At 41.9% G+C, this 15306-nt stretch overlaps 1 protein-coding gene across 6 annotated transcripts in view; it reads right to left on the bottom strand.

Annotated features, from left to right (window-relative positions):
• The window catches only part of ipo11 (importin 11), a 427187-nt gene that overhangs the window by 218282 nt on the left and 193599 nt on the right, over positions 1-15306 (bottom strand). For all 6 annotated transcript variants that reach the window (XM_072252587.1, XM_072252591.1, XM_072252593.1 and 3 more), the window contains exon 26: positions 6221-6316. In XM_072252587.1, the coding sequence (XP_072108688.1) occupies positions 6221-6316 (96 nt within the window). The remainder of the gene's footprint in view (positions 1-6220; positions 6317-15306) is intronic.

Genomic DNA, 15306 nt, shown 5'->3' with positions numbered 1-15306 from the left:
TTTTTATTTACTTATTGATTATCTGTTTTCTTTGGTATTTGCGGTCTGTCTTCTTTTCCACTAGTTGCTTGTTAGTTTGTGTTTGCATGCAGTTTTTTATAGGTTCAATTATACTTCTTTGTTCTATTGTGAATTCCTGCAAGAAAATGAACCCTGGGTAGTACAATATATGGTGGCATTTCATTATTTCTCTTCACCTCTCTCCCTTTCCTGGAACTCAAAAATTCCATCTTTCCCTTGTATTGATTGAAGTAATTGGCCTGAAACAATACCTCTGCCTCCCTCCCCAGAAATGCCAGCCACTTGATCAATTTAACATTTTCAATATTTTCTATGGTAGTTTAAGAACCTCAATGTAGCTTGCTGTGCAGCAGAATAAGATAAATATGAAAACTTTACTGAAATCAATAGTGAACCCATTAAGAGAAAATCTTAGTTGTAGAGAATAAATTAATGTTGCCAGTATATCCAATTGGCAGTTCGAGATGTATTTGAAGAGGTAGTTAAACTGCCCACTTGTGTTAAACACCAAAACCCCAGAGAAACCTCCTAACAGTATATCCTCCCAGGTCTTGAATATTAATGCCAATTTTTAATTGGGAGTTAAACACATTCATGGCTATATATTTTACAAAATTCATATACAAATGCTCTAAAATTGAGACTAGTTAGAACAAGGAAATATTGCTTGTTCCTAGAGCTTTTGTTGTTGTTGTTTAGATGTTTAAGTCAGCTACCACAAAAATAATCTTGAAGTATTGTGAAGTGCCAGACAGGAAGGATAGGTGGGTGAATTTCATTATCAATGGCTGCCTTCACTAAGTGATGGCTGAGATTTTTCCAGCTGTGCACTGTGAACCTTTATCATCAGAGAACAGTTGGAAAATGGGGAATGAGGAATGGGCTAATAGAAGACTTGAGTCTTGCAAACGTTGAACCTAAGATCCACTCACTTGCATGCTTCAGTGTACGAATTAATGTTAACTTGGACAGTAACCTCAAGACATGTCTGCATACACAGACATTATCAGTGTACTGCAACTAGATGACTACGGTCAAGGTGACCTTGGTTCTTGAAAATGCTTGACAAATGTCAAGTCATCACTGTCCACAAGGTCAGACATTTTGTATGGTGAGATTTAATAAATACAGTGCATTCCTCCAAAGCCATCAGCTATGGTATGTGGTGAACCACATCACCCACAGGATTAATTCCATTTGATTTCTTGTGTTGGCAGGCAGTGAAATATCAGCAATTAATCTGAGGCTGGAACTGGGTTTGGAAACATTAGAAGTAAAAGAACGTGGGTAATTGTAGATACAGCTGGGGTTTGGAACACTGGGGATGGAAGGGGTTGTCAGGGAAGGACTGACCGACTGAAACATACAAGTGTACAAGCTAAAGGTTAAAAAGAGATTGACATATCCATGAAGGGATTACCACAGGATGCCATTGCTGCTTAAGACTATAACACCACAAGACCTAGAACCAGAATGAGGTCATCTGGCCCATCAAGTCTGCTCTGCCATTCAATCATGGCTGATACTTTTTACTCCTCCTCAGCCCCACTCCATAACCTTCAACTCCAAGTCCATTCAAGAACCTATCAAGCTCAGCCTTAAATACACCCAACAGCTACCTGTGGTAGCAAAACAAGCAAATTCAACATCCTCTGGCTGAAGAAATTTCTCCACATTTCTGTTTTAAATGGATGCCCCTCTACCCTCAGGCCCAGCCCTCTTGTCATAGACTTTACCCCACCATGGGAAGCATCCTTTCCACATCTACTCTGTCTACACCTATCAACATTTGAAAGGTTTCAATGAAATTCCACCTCATCCTTCTAAATTCCAGCAACTACAGACGCAGAGCCATCAAATATTCCTTACATGATAACCCTTTCTTTCCCAGAATCATCCTTGTAAACCTCCTCTGAACCCTCTCCAATGCCAGCACATCCTTTCTTAGAAAAGGAGCCCAAAACTGTTCACAATACTCAAGGTGAGGCTTTACCAGTGCCTTATAAAGCCTCAGCATCTCAGCCCTGCTCTTGCATTCTAGATCTCTTGAAATGAATGTTAACATTGCGTTTGCCTTCCTTACCACCGACTTTACCTACAAGTTTACCTTTAAAGTGTTCTGTACAAGAACTCCCCAGACCTTCTGCATCTCAGAATTTTGGATTTTCTCCCCATTTAGAAAATAGTCTGCACATTTACTTCTACCAAAGTGCATGACCATGCATTTTGCAATACTGTATTTCATCTGTCACTCTTACTCATTCTCCCGATCTGTCTGAATCCTTCCACAGCCTACCCAATTCCTCAACACTACCTGTCCCTTCACCAACCTTCGTATCATCTGCAAACTTGGCACCAAAGCCGTCTATTCCATCATCTAAATCATTGATGTACAGCATAAAAAGAAGCGGTCCCAACACAGACCCCTGCAGAACACCACTAGTCACTGGGAGCCAACCAGAAAAAGATCTTTATTCCCTCTCACTGCCTCCTACCAATCAGCCAGTGCTCTAATCATGCCAGTAACTTTCATGTAATACCATGGGCTCTTAACTTGGTAAGCAGCCTCGTGTGGCACCTTGTCAAAGGCCTTCTGAAAATCCAAATACACAACATCCACTGAATCCCCTTTATCTATCCTACTTGTACTCTCCTCAGAAAATTCCAACAGATAAGATTTTCCCTTGAGGAAACCATACTGACTTTGTCCTATCTTGTCCTGTGTTACTAAGTACTCCATAACCCCATCCTTGACAAATGACTCCAACATCTTCCCAACCACTGAGGTCAGACTAACTGGTCTATAATTCCCTTTCTGCTGCCTTCCTCCTTTCCTAAAGAGTGAAGTGACATTACCAGTTTTCTAGTCCTCTGTCACCATGCAAGAGTCCAATGATCTTGAAAGATCATTACTAATGCCTCTATCTTCCCACTAATTTTAATTTGTTTTATGCCCTCTCTTTTGCTTTTACATTAGCTTTGACTCCCTTGTCAGCCACAGTTGCACTATTTTGCCATTTGTGTATTTGTTTTTGGAATACATCTATCCTGCACCTTCCTCATTGTTCCCAGAAACTCTCACCATTGCTTCTCTGCTGTCATCCTTACCAGCACCTCCTTCCAATTTAATTTGGCCAACTCCTCTCTCATAACACTTTAATTTCCCTTACTCCACTGAAATACTGTTATGTCAGACTTTACTTTCTCCCAGTCAAATTTTAATTTGAACTCAGTCATATCGTGATCACTGCCTCCTAAGGGTTCTTCTACCTTAAGCTCCCTAATCACTTCTGGTTCATTACATAACACCTAATCCAGACTAGCTGATCCTCTAGTAGGCTCAACAACAAACTGCTCTAAAAAGCCATCTTGTAGGCATTCAACAAACTCACTCTGTTGAGTTCCATTACCAAAATGATTTTCCCAATCAACATGCATGTTGAATTCTCCAATGACTATCGTAACACAGCTTTTTTGACACGCCTTTTCTATTTCCCATTGTAATCTGTGGTCCACATCCCAGATACTGTTGGGAGGCCTGAATATAAGTGCCTTCAGGGACCTTTGACCCTTGCAGTTTTTTAACTCAACCTACAAAGATTTAACACCTTCCAATCTTAAGTCACATCTTGCTATAGATTTGATACCACCCTTTACCAGCAGAGCCATGCCACCCCCTCTGTCTATCTTCCTGTCCCTCAAATACAACGAGTAACCTTGGATATTCAGCTCCCAACTACAATCATCCTTCAGCCATAGTTCAGTGATTGCCACAACATCATACCTGGCAATCTGTAATAGTGCAACAAGATCATTCACCTTATTTCTTCTACTCCATGTATTGAGATAAAAATGTTGAGTGCATCCCTAATGCACAGATATTCACCTGGCTGGCTGCATTTTTTTCCTATCATCTGCCTATCATCCCTGACAGTCTGACTGAGTCATTGTCTTAATGGTATCCGCTTTTTTGTTCATTCTGAATCATTAAACCTTAATTGGTTCCAACAATTTGTTTTAATGGCTCACTCCACTTCCACAGGAAGTTAGTTGGAAGTGAGATGAGCAGTATGGTGAAAATGCTCTTTGACTGATGTAATCCATAATGTTGGTTGGGAAACAGCATTTTAGCCACTTGGAATGATGCCTCTTGACTGATGTAATCCATAATGTTGGTTGGGAAACAGCATTTTAGCCACTTGGAATGGATTGGGGAGGACAGAAGCAATGTCCCTCACTGAGAGAGACAGTGGCGGGGGTGGGGGGAGACTCATCTGTAGTTATAACGGTTAGTTTTACCTGATTTATTGGAGAGGGTTACAATTACAGCATCTTTCAGTTCCCCCAGTACATTCCCCATTTCCCAGAATGAACAATGATATTGCAGACTTGTGGCTAATGCTCGAAGTCACTGAGTTTTAGAACTACAGCAGGCTAACACCTGTTCCCAATGTTGTCTTTTATTTAACTAGGATATGATCTTACAGTTTATTTGTTATTCTGTAGTGGCAGAAAGGCTGTTGCAAATAGGCTACTATGTTAACATGTTAAAATTCAAGACGGTTTAATGCCATTTCTTGTATACAAGTGTAAAGGAGAACGAAATAATTGCTATTTCAGATCTGACACAGCACAAAAAAACACACAGCACAATAATAATAATAACTATCATTATTATTATAAAAACACAACAAATATAAATACTTAAGATAGCTTATATACATTGATTGTATGTCCATAAAGTGACACTAGGCAGAGGAGTGTCTACAGAAAATAGTAAAGAACCGATGGTTGGAGGTGTGAAGGTGTTGATCAGCCTTACTGCTTGGGGAAAGTAACTGTTTTTGATTCTGGTGGTCCTGACATCCTACGTAGCCTCCTCCTGATGGGAGTGGGAAAAACAGTCTGGGAGCAGGATGTCCATGTCAAGGTCAGAGTTGTGAGTGAGGTCTTTGAAGTGTTCCTTTCAGCAGTTGTTGAATAGCAGCTGCCTCTCTGTGCTTCATAAGTTCACAACTATTCTTGGCTCACAGTATGGTTGGACCTTGAATGTCTGGGCCTAACCAGTCTTGAATGTGTACATTTATGGCTATCAGTAAGTTGTTGGGCCTCCAATGTTGCTTCCACCCAACATATGTTCTTAAGTTAGGTCAAGGGTTTTCTGCTGGACATCTACTTACAGAATCTACTGCAATTATTTCTTTACCCATGGAAAACTGTAGAGATTCAATCCGGCTAAACCTTGTTTTTCTGATTAATTAGCTCATGGACATTCTCATTAAAACTACCCTGGTTCTTCTTGGTGCAAAAGCCAAGAGTCTATTCACCAGTGCCAATTACGGTGGAGTCCACAGAAGACAGCATACTGTGAAAATCCTGTGGTTCATGTGGCTAGGGAGTCTACAGGCTGCCTGACAAGAGCTCCCTATGGGGGATCCTGGGGAGATTGAACACTTATCTTCCTTGCCAGAATGTTTCTGGTGATTCTGTTTTGGGGTCAGTTTATTTTATTTGGATATATAGGATAGTAACAGGCCCTTCTAGGTCAACAAGCCCACACTGCTGATCACATGCATGAGACCAATTAATTTACTATCCCATATGTCTTTGAGATGAAACCAGAGCACCAAGAAACTCACACAATCATGGGGACTATGTGCAAACTCTTTACAGATAGTGGCGGAATTGAACCCAGGTCACTGGTGCTGAAATGGCATTACACTAACTACTATTCTATTGTGTTGTTTGATGGAGATAACAGAACAGATTAGACAGTGATCACTCCAGCAGCTTATGGTACATATTACAGCACCAGGTAGCACAAAAATTAGTACTGCTGTTTCACAGCTCCGGTGACATAGATTTAATCCTGACATTAGGTGCAGTTCAGATTGTACATATGATTGCTTTCCTCCCGGGTGATCTTATTTCCTCCCACTTCACGAAGATGTGCATGCAGCTTCAGTGGCTACTACAAGTTACCGCAGACGGTGAAATGAAAATTGCCTGTGTATGCTCTCACTCGGAAAGAACTGCCAGCTGATTCTGTTCATTGCTATAATCTCCTTCTTGGGTGTCACTTTTAAACTTGAGATATACGTGCTAGTCTTACAAATGGTTTGCTTAACACTATGTTAATATGAAACTGCACAGCACCTAATGCACATGTCATCCACGCATTAGATTTCTAAATTCCTACCTCTCCATCCAAGATTCCTTTAACCACCGTTGGAAGAAGTGGCTGAAACATCTGAGGCCCTAGTATAGGGTTCACTTTTAGAACATTTTCTACAACCTGTAAAATAATAATATTAACTGCATTAGAGGTCATGAAGAATTCTGAAACAGCTATAAAATTCTAGAAAATTGGTACAATTTTCAAAATACTTCAACAATGGAGAACCAAGGAAGATGTGATTTTCCATAATCTTGAACATAACTACAATGAATTAAGATGGCATGCAACACGTATGGAAAACAAATATTATAATTATTGGAGTTCCTAAATGATCATCTGATAAATTTCCGTCTTATAGTAAATTGTCCAATACATGAAAGACAACTGAAAATAGGTTAGGTAAATTACTTACATCTTAATTACATTTATGTAGTAGCATATATGTAATATAAACTAAACAAAAGAAAACTGATTTTGAGTTACTTTGTAACTGCTTGGAATGAATTTAAAATCCATTTGTTCCAGTTTCTTAGAACTCAGAGCAAGGGCTCACTTCTTCTACCTGAAATTTACAGTTTCAATTAAGAGCTTAATGCTCAAATCCAGCACACCAAACCCACAATGAAGACTATTAAGATCCGGCTGGAGGGTGCTGACTCTGTTCTTCAGCACCAATTCCAGCATGCAGACTGGAGTGCGTTTGCTGCCCATGCCACCAGACTCTCAGGTTAACATTGATTTATATACCAACTCTGTCCTTGAGCACATCAACAAGTGTGTAGATAGAGTGACATCACAAAGACAAATAAAAGTGTTCCTCAATCAGAAACCATGGATGAACAGAGAAGTTCGCCTCCTGATCAAAGCCAGAGATTCAGCCTTCAGGTCTGGAGACTGGGAGGCTTACAGCTCAGCCAGGGCCAACCTGAGGAGGGGAATCTCTCAGGCTAAATGCATATACAAACAGAGAATCGAGGAGCATTTCAACTCCTGGGACCCCCAGCGCATGTGGCATGGCATACAGGTCATTACAGACTTCAAACCACCTAGTACTGTGCCCACTTCCAGCTCTGCTTCCCTCCCTGATGAGCTCAATTACTTCTACACTCGCTTTGACCAAGAACAAGGAGGTCATCCTCAAAGCGGATCTCCCACCTGGTGAACTGCCTCTCTCACTTTCCACCTCCGATGTTTGTGCCACCCTGAGCAGGGTGAATGTATGGAAGGCAGCTGGTCCGGATGGAATACCTGGCCGTGTGCTCAGAGTCTCTGCAGGGCAGTTGGCCGGGGTCTTCACGGACATTTTTAATCTGTCTCTGGCCCAGGCAGTTGTCCCCACAAGCTTCAAGATCGCCACCATCGTGCCAGTGCCGAAGCATTCCACTGCCACGGGCCTGAATGACTTCCATCCAGTTGCACTCATCCCCATCATTGCAAAGTGCTTTGAGAGACTGGTTCTATCACATCTGAAATCCTGTCTGCCCTTTACCCTGGACCCCCATCAATTTGCCTATCGCACCAACAGGTCAACAGAGGATACCATCTCCACGGCACTTCACTCTGCCCTGACCCACCTGGACAGCCCCAACTCTTACATCAGAATGCTGTTCATTGACTTTAGTTCGGCATTCAATACTGTGATCCCCTCCAAGCTGATCGCCAAACTTCGCCAGCCTGGTATCAGCATATCCCTCTGCAATTGGACCTTGGACTTTCTGACTAACAGACCCCAATCAGTTAAGTCAGACAACCTCCCCACTCTCATCCTGAACACCGGCGTGCCTCAAGGCTGTGTGCTGAGCCCTCTTCTGTACTCCCTTTTCACCTACGACTGCGTTCCTGTACATGGTTCTAACTCCATAATCAAATTCGCAGATGACACCACAGTGGTTGGTCTGCTCAGAGGGGATGACGAGACGGCCTACAGGGACGAGCACCAGCACCTGGACGCGTGGTATGCCAACAACAATCTGGCCCTTAACACCCAGAAGACCAAGGAGATCATTGTGGACTTCAGGCATGCCAGGAGTCACACTCACGTCCCCATCTACATCAACGGAACTGTTGTGGAGCATGTATCAAGCTTCAAATTCCTTGGTGTCCACATTTCCAAGGATCTCACCTGGTCCCTGAACTCCTCCATCCTGATCAGAAAGGCACAAAAGTGCCTTTATTTCCTGCGAAGCATCAAGAAAGCTCACCTCTGTCCCAGGATACTGACGGACTTTTACCACTGTACCATTGAGAGCATACTCACCAACTGCATCTCAGTGTGGTATGGCAATTGTCCCGAATCAGACCGCAAAGCACTCCAGCGTGTGGTGCAAACTGCCCAGCAGATTATCGGCACCCAATTGCCCACCATTGAGAACATCTACCATAAATGCTACCTGGGCAGGGCGAAAAGTATTATCAGGGATGCATCTCACCCTAACCATGGACATTTTACTCTCCTCCCATCCCGTAGGTGCTACAGGAGCCTCCGCTCCCGCACCAGCAGGCACAGGAAGAGCTCCTTCCTTGAGGCTGTGACACTGCTGAACTTCTCATCACAGCACTAATCAGTATTGCATCCATATTTAACTGTCTCAGTACTTTTATATTTGTGGGCTGTAGCACTTTTTTTATTCGCAGTTATTTTGTAAATAACACTATTCTTTGCCTTTCTGATCAAATGCTAAATGCATTTCATTGGCTTTGTATGTGTACTCGGCACAATGACAATAAAGTTGAATGTAATCTAATCTAATTATAGTCACTTTTTAAAAATAAATCTTGATGATTATATTTGCACAAGGAAATTTCAAATTAGATTCGTCCTCCAAATCTAATTTGTTTTTCAAAATTACAAATGCACCTGACAATATGTTGTTCATCAGTCCTAGATTGCTGCTTCTCCATGTCTTAATACCATGGGATACCAAACAAACCACTATTTACCAGGGTAACACTAAATTCAAATGTTTACATTTTATTTACTCTGAGAAACAATGACTTGCCACAGCAAACACAAGCAGTTTTTCCTAAGTTGGTATTCTTTGCACTCGATTATTTCACAGGGTGTGCTGCAACAATCTGAGTTCAGGCAATTGAGTTATTGAATCAAGATCAATAACTCAATCATTGGCTTTAAGTTCAACTCATCATACTGAAAAGCACAGTCAACATGAATTATGCCATTTTGAGCAGAGTTAGAAAGAGAGAATTCTTCCATCAGGAATTTAGAGTAACACACAAAATGCTGGAAGAATTCAGCAAGTCAGGCAGTATCTATGGAAAGGAATAAAGAGGCAACGTTTCAGGCCGAGATCCTTCATCAGGACTGGAAAGAAAGGGGGAAGAAGCCCAAATACAGTGGTCAGGGAAAGGGAGGGAGAACAAGCTAGGTGATAGGTGAAGCTAGGTATGAGGGAAGGTAAGTGGGTGCTGGTGAAGTGAGCAGCTTGAAGGTGACAGGTGGAAAAGGTAAAGGGCTAAAGAAGGAATCTGATTAAATAGAAGAGTGGGCCATGAGAGAAAGTATTTAGAAATCCTTTGTCAGAATTCATGAAGTACGGAAAGATGGCATTCCTGAATTGTCCACTTGAATTTCTTATGAGAAGGAACTGTATCTGGGCTATACAGAATGCAAAGTTGACTACCTTGCTCAAAAACACTCTTTTGAGATCTTGATCTTGAAACAACTTTTGCTCCAACTTACCAAAGGCTGTGTCAGCATACTGAACACAAGAGTAAATTTCATCCTGAATGCCTGCCTTCACTGATGGTGTTGAGCTTCTTGACAGTTGTTGAAGTTGCATTCCTTCCATCAAGTGAAGTGCATTCGTTCATGTTTCTGATTTGTGCATAAGAGATGGGGAAAAGGCATGGGGCAGTAGGAACCAAGACACCTGCCTTGACCTGATCTTGTAGTCACAGTATTCGTGGCAGGAAAATTGGCAATGGTAACATCATTGTATGTCAAGGGTAACTGCTCATATTTTCTTTTATTGAAAATAGTTACACAAAGATATTTTTGTAATGTGAGGTTACTTCCCCATACCATTTGTTGATAAGCAAACATAGGTAAATTTTAGTATATCCTTGGATTTTTTTTTTCCTCTGACTACTTAGTAATCTTTTCACATAACATAGCTCAATGTTGTTTCTGTTCAGGAGTCTAATGCTGGGCATGCAACCAATGTGGCCTACCCAACAAAACTGAATGAGTATAACTAGGCCTTCAGTACCAGAGATGTTGGCATGCTAGTGGACACACTTCAAGAACTTTGCTTGTTTGTCCTTCCAGGGAACCTGAAGAGGAACTATCTTTCCAGTGTCTTGAGATGCCTGCTCTGAGTACTGAACATTTGTAAGTGACGAAGTATGACTGTGCTAATTATTGAGTGTCAGAGTGTCTCTTAAATTGTCCTGTACAGTGAAAGTAATCATCAGGGTCCTCCCTCAACTCTCATCCCAAAGGACAAAGAGAGAATTTGATGTGCAAATTCTCTCCACTCAGATACACATTGTACATAATCTTCACCATGCAAACCTCCAGAAATATTGCAGGGAAAAGCACCAGCTCCTATACAAATTTCTTCTTAAACTAACCAAACCCTTTGATTCTATTAATCAACAGGTTTATGAAATATTCTCCTCAAGTTAAGCCACACAAAGAAACTTGTCTACATTATACAATTACTTCATGAAAGCATGCAAGATGTGATATTAGCCTGTGTCTTCTACATTACTAACCTCAATGAGACGAGTGTTAAACATGGCTATCTCATTGCTCCAACACTGCACCCCCTACCACTTGACACTACTTCCAACAATAAAGCTTCACGGTGAGATACTAGAAGATTTGGATGAGAATCTACATCTGAACATCCACCCCTGGGTGAAGGCAGACAATAATGAGGAAATTCATCTCTGCCTTCAATGAACCACTACAGCCATTAGTTAACTGAGGAAAAGGGTGCTTGAAGATTTGAAGATTGAGACCGGAGACCTAGCATGAAACTCTTGATCGTCAAGGCGGTAATGATCCCTGTCCTCCCATTTACCTCTGATTCCTGGACTATCTATGACAAGTTAAATAAAACAATGCATAATCATAAAATTGTAACTATAAGGTAGCTTCCTTTTCCACCATCTCATGATTTTTACTAATGCTACAAATTAAACTGTAACATTACTGGTACAACCTAATCAAAAAGGCCAGGATGGATTAACTGGTTAAAAAAAACATGAGAGCATTAGTTAAAATTCAATTTAGAACACATACCATTACAGCACCATACAGTCCACGATGTTTTGCCAATCTTTTAACCTATTTCGGGATCAATCCCTCCTTCTCACATAGCCCACCATTTTTCTACTATCCGATGTGTCTCTTAAATGCCCCCAATGTATCTGCCTCGAACACCACCTCTAGCAGTGAGTTCCACACACAAACAAAATATTTTTAAAAACTGACATCTCCCCATACCTTCCTCTAATCACCTTAAAATTACACCCCCTCATATTAGCATCTCTCATCAATTCCAAAATCTGTCATGAACAGCCAAGAAACTGTGGGAACCAAAGCTACAGCTTTGATTCTCCATTATTCAAGAAAGCTATATAAGAGCTGCTATTTTCCATATTTTGTTGCTAAGATATAAAAGCTTTGCAGTGAATTACATAGAATGTCCATTTCAAATTTCAGGCAATGAATGTCATCATATACAACAGTAATGAAAATTTATTGTAGTAAAGAAACCATGGGAAAAACCTTTGCTTCTTAAAGTCAATTTGTTTCTAAAAGCAAAGTCACTTAGCTATCTGGAATAACTACAGTGACGAAGCATATTTTTAAAAACAATTTTTCAGAAGTACACACGAGGAAATCTGCAGATCCTAGAATTTCAAGCAACACACGTTAAGGGAGAGGAGGTGTTGGTGTTGTTAAAATACATTAGGATGGATAAATCCCCGGGGCCTGACAGAATATTCCCCAGGCTGCTCCACGAGGCAAGGGAAGAGATTGCTGAGCCTCTGGCTAGGATCTTTATGTCCTCGTTGTCCACGGGAATGGTACCGGAGGATTGGAGGGAGGCGAATGTTGTCCCCTTGTTAGAAAAAGGTAGTAGGGATAGTCCGGGTAATTATAGACCAGTGAGCCTTACATCTGTGGTGGGAAAGCTGTTGGAAAAGATTCTTAGAGATAGGATCTATAGGCATTTAGAGAATCATGGTCTGATCAGGGACAGTCAGCATGGCTTTGTGAAGGGCAGATTGTGTCTAACAAGCCTGATAGAGTTCTTTGAGGAGGTGACCAGGCATATAGATGAGGGTAGTGCAGTGGTTGTGATCTATATGGATTTTAGTAAGGCATTTGACAAGGTTCCACACGGTAGACTTATTCAGAAAGTCAGAAGGCATGGGATCCAGGGAAGTTTGGCCAGGTGGATTCAGAATTGGCTTACCTGCAGAAGGCAGAGGGTTGTGGTGGAAGGAGTACATTCAGATTGGAGGGTTGTGGCTGGTGTTGTCCCACAAGGATCTGTTCTGGGACCTCTAATTTTCGTGATTTTTATTAATGACCTGGATGTGGGGGTAGAAGGGTGGGTTGGCAAGTTTGCCGACGACACAAAGGTTGGTGGTGTTGTAGATAGTGTAGAGGATTGTCAAAGATTGCAGATAGACATTGATAGGATGCAGAAGTGGGCTGAGAAGTGGCAGATGGAGTTCAACCCAGAGAAGTGTGAGGTGGTACACTTTGGAAGGACAAACTCCGAGGCAGAGTACAAAGTAAATGGCAGGATACTTGGTAGTGTGGAGGAGCAGAGGGATTTGGGGGTACATGTCCACAGATACCTGAAAGTTGGCTCACAGGTGGATAGGGTAGTTAAGAAAGCTTATGGGGTGTTAGCCTTCATAAGTCGAGGGATAGAGTTTAAGAGTCACAATGTAATAATGCAGCTCTATTGAACTCTGGTTAGGCCACACTTGGAGTATTGTGTCCAGTTCTGGTCACCTCACTATAGGAAGGATGTAGGAGCATTGGAAAGGGTACAGAGGAGATTTACCAGGATGCTGCCTGGTTTAGAGAGTATGCATTATGATCAGCAATTAAGGGAGCTAGGGCTTTACTCTTCGGAGAGGAGGAGGATGAGAGGAAACATGACAGAGGTATACAAGATAATAAGAGGAATAGATAGATTGGATAGCCAGCACCTCTTCCCCAAGGCTCAATACAAGAGGACATGGCTTTAAGGTAAGGGGTGGGAAGTTCAAGGGGGATATTAGAGGAAGGTTTTTTACTCAGAGAGTGGTTGGTGCGTGGAATGCACTGCCTGAGTCAGTGGTGGAGGCAGATACACTAGTGAAGTTTAAGAGACTACTAGACAGGTATATGGAGGAATTTAAGGTGGGGGCTTATATGGGAGGCAGGGTTTGAGGGTCGGCACAACATTGTGGGCCAAAGGGCCTGTACTATGCTGTACTATTCTATGTTCTATGTTTTTAAAATAGAAGTTGTGTGTGTTTGTGTTCAAAAAGCAGTGATGTTTGTTGTAAATAGTTGATGAGAAATAAGCACCGAGAAAATTTGGAACCGTTTTGCTCACCATGGTTTCAAGCATTCAGGTTTGAAGATGCAAGAAGTGGCTGGGAGTGAAAATAATTTCACTTCTTCAACAAGTTAGGAATTACAAAGAATTTGAAGGTATTGATAATCATATTGAATGTTACAATGAAAATTTAGAAGATACAATTGTATTCTATGAAGCCAGTCCATTATCCAGGTATGTGCGCTGATTTTGTTTATTTGGTCAATCAAAAGAACACAGCAGATGAATTCCTCCATCAATAAGTATGAACCCAATAGTATGAATAGCAGCGATGCTTCACTACTAGATGAATTCAACGCCTTCTATATTTGCTTTGAAAGGTAGAACACAACTACAGCTGTGAAGGTCCCTGTTACACCTAATGACCCTGTGATCTCTGTCTCAGAGGCCAATGTTAAGACTGTCTTTAAAGAGAGTGAACCCTCGCAAGGCAGAAGGTCCCAATGGAGTACCTGATAAGGGTCTGAAAACCTGTGCCAACCAACCAGTGGGAGTATTCAAGGACATTTTCAACCTCTCACTGCTATGGGCAGAAGTTCCTACTTGTTTCAAAAAGGCAACAATTATACCAGTGCCAAAGAATAATGAGGGCTGCCTTAATGACTATCACCCTGTAGCACTCACATTGTCAGGATGTTGTTCATCGACTATCGCTCAGCATTTAACACCATCATTCCCGCAATCTTGATTGAGAAGTAGCAGAACCTAGGCTTCTGTACCTCCCTCTGCAGTTGGATCCTCGACTTCCTAACCGGAAGACCACAGTCTGTGCAGATTGGTGATAACATATCCTCCTCGCTGATGATCAACACTGGCGCACCTCAGGGGTGTGTGCTTAGCCCACTACTCTACTCTCTGTATACACGTGACCGTGTGGCTCAAATACTATCAACAGATTTGCTGACAATACAACCATTGTTGGTAGAATCTCAGGTGGTGATGAGAGGGCGTACAGGAGTGAGATATGTTAACTAGTGGAATGGTGCCGCAGCAACAACCTGGCACTCAACGTCAGTAAGATGAAAGAGCTGAATGTGGACCTCAGGAAGGGTAAGATGAAGGAACAAATACCAACCCTCACAGAGGGATCAGAAGTGGAGAGAGTGAGCAGCTTCAAGTTCCTCGGTGTCAAGATCTCTGAGGATCTAACCTGGTCCCAACTCATCGATGTAGTCATAAAGAAGGCAAGACAGAGGCCATACTTTAATTAGGAGTTTGAAGAGATTTGTCATGTCAACAAACACACTCGAAAACTTCTATAGTTGTGCCCTGGAGAGCATTCTGACAGGCTGCATCACTGTCTGGTATGGAGGGGCTACTCCACAGGACTGAAAGAAGCTGCAGAAGGTTGTAAATCTAGTCAGCTCCATCTTGGGCACCAGCCAACAAAGTACCCAAGATATCTTTAGGGAGTGGTGTCTCAGAAAGGCAGCGTCCATTATTAAGGACCTCCAGCACCCAGGGCATGCCCTTTTCTCACTGTTACCATCAGGTAGGAGATACAGAAGC

This window comes from Mobula birostris, chromosome 3, assembly GCF_030028105.1.
Source record: "Mobula birostris isolate sMobBir1 chromosome 3, sMobBir1.hap1, whole genome shotgun sequence".
Classification (NCBI taxonomy): domain Eukaryota; kingdom Metazoa; phylum Chordata; class Chondrichthyes; order Myliobatiformes; family Myliobatidae; genus Mobula; species Mobula birostris.
Note: the sequence above shows the minus strand (reverse complement) of the source record. Positions and strands in the feature narration are given on the sequence as shown.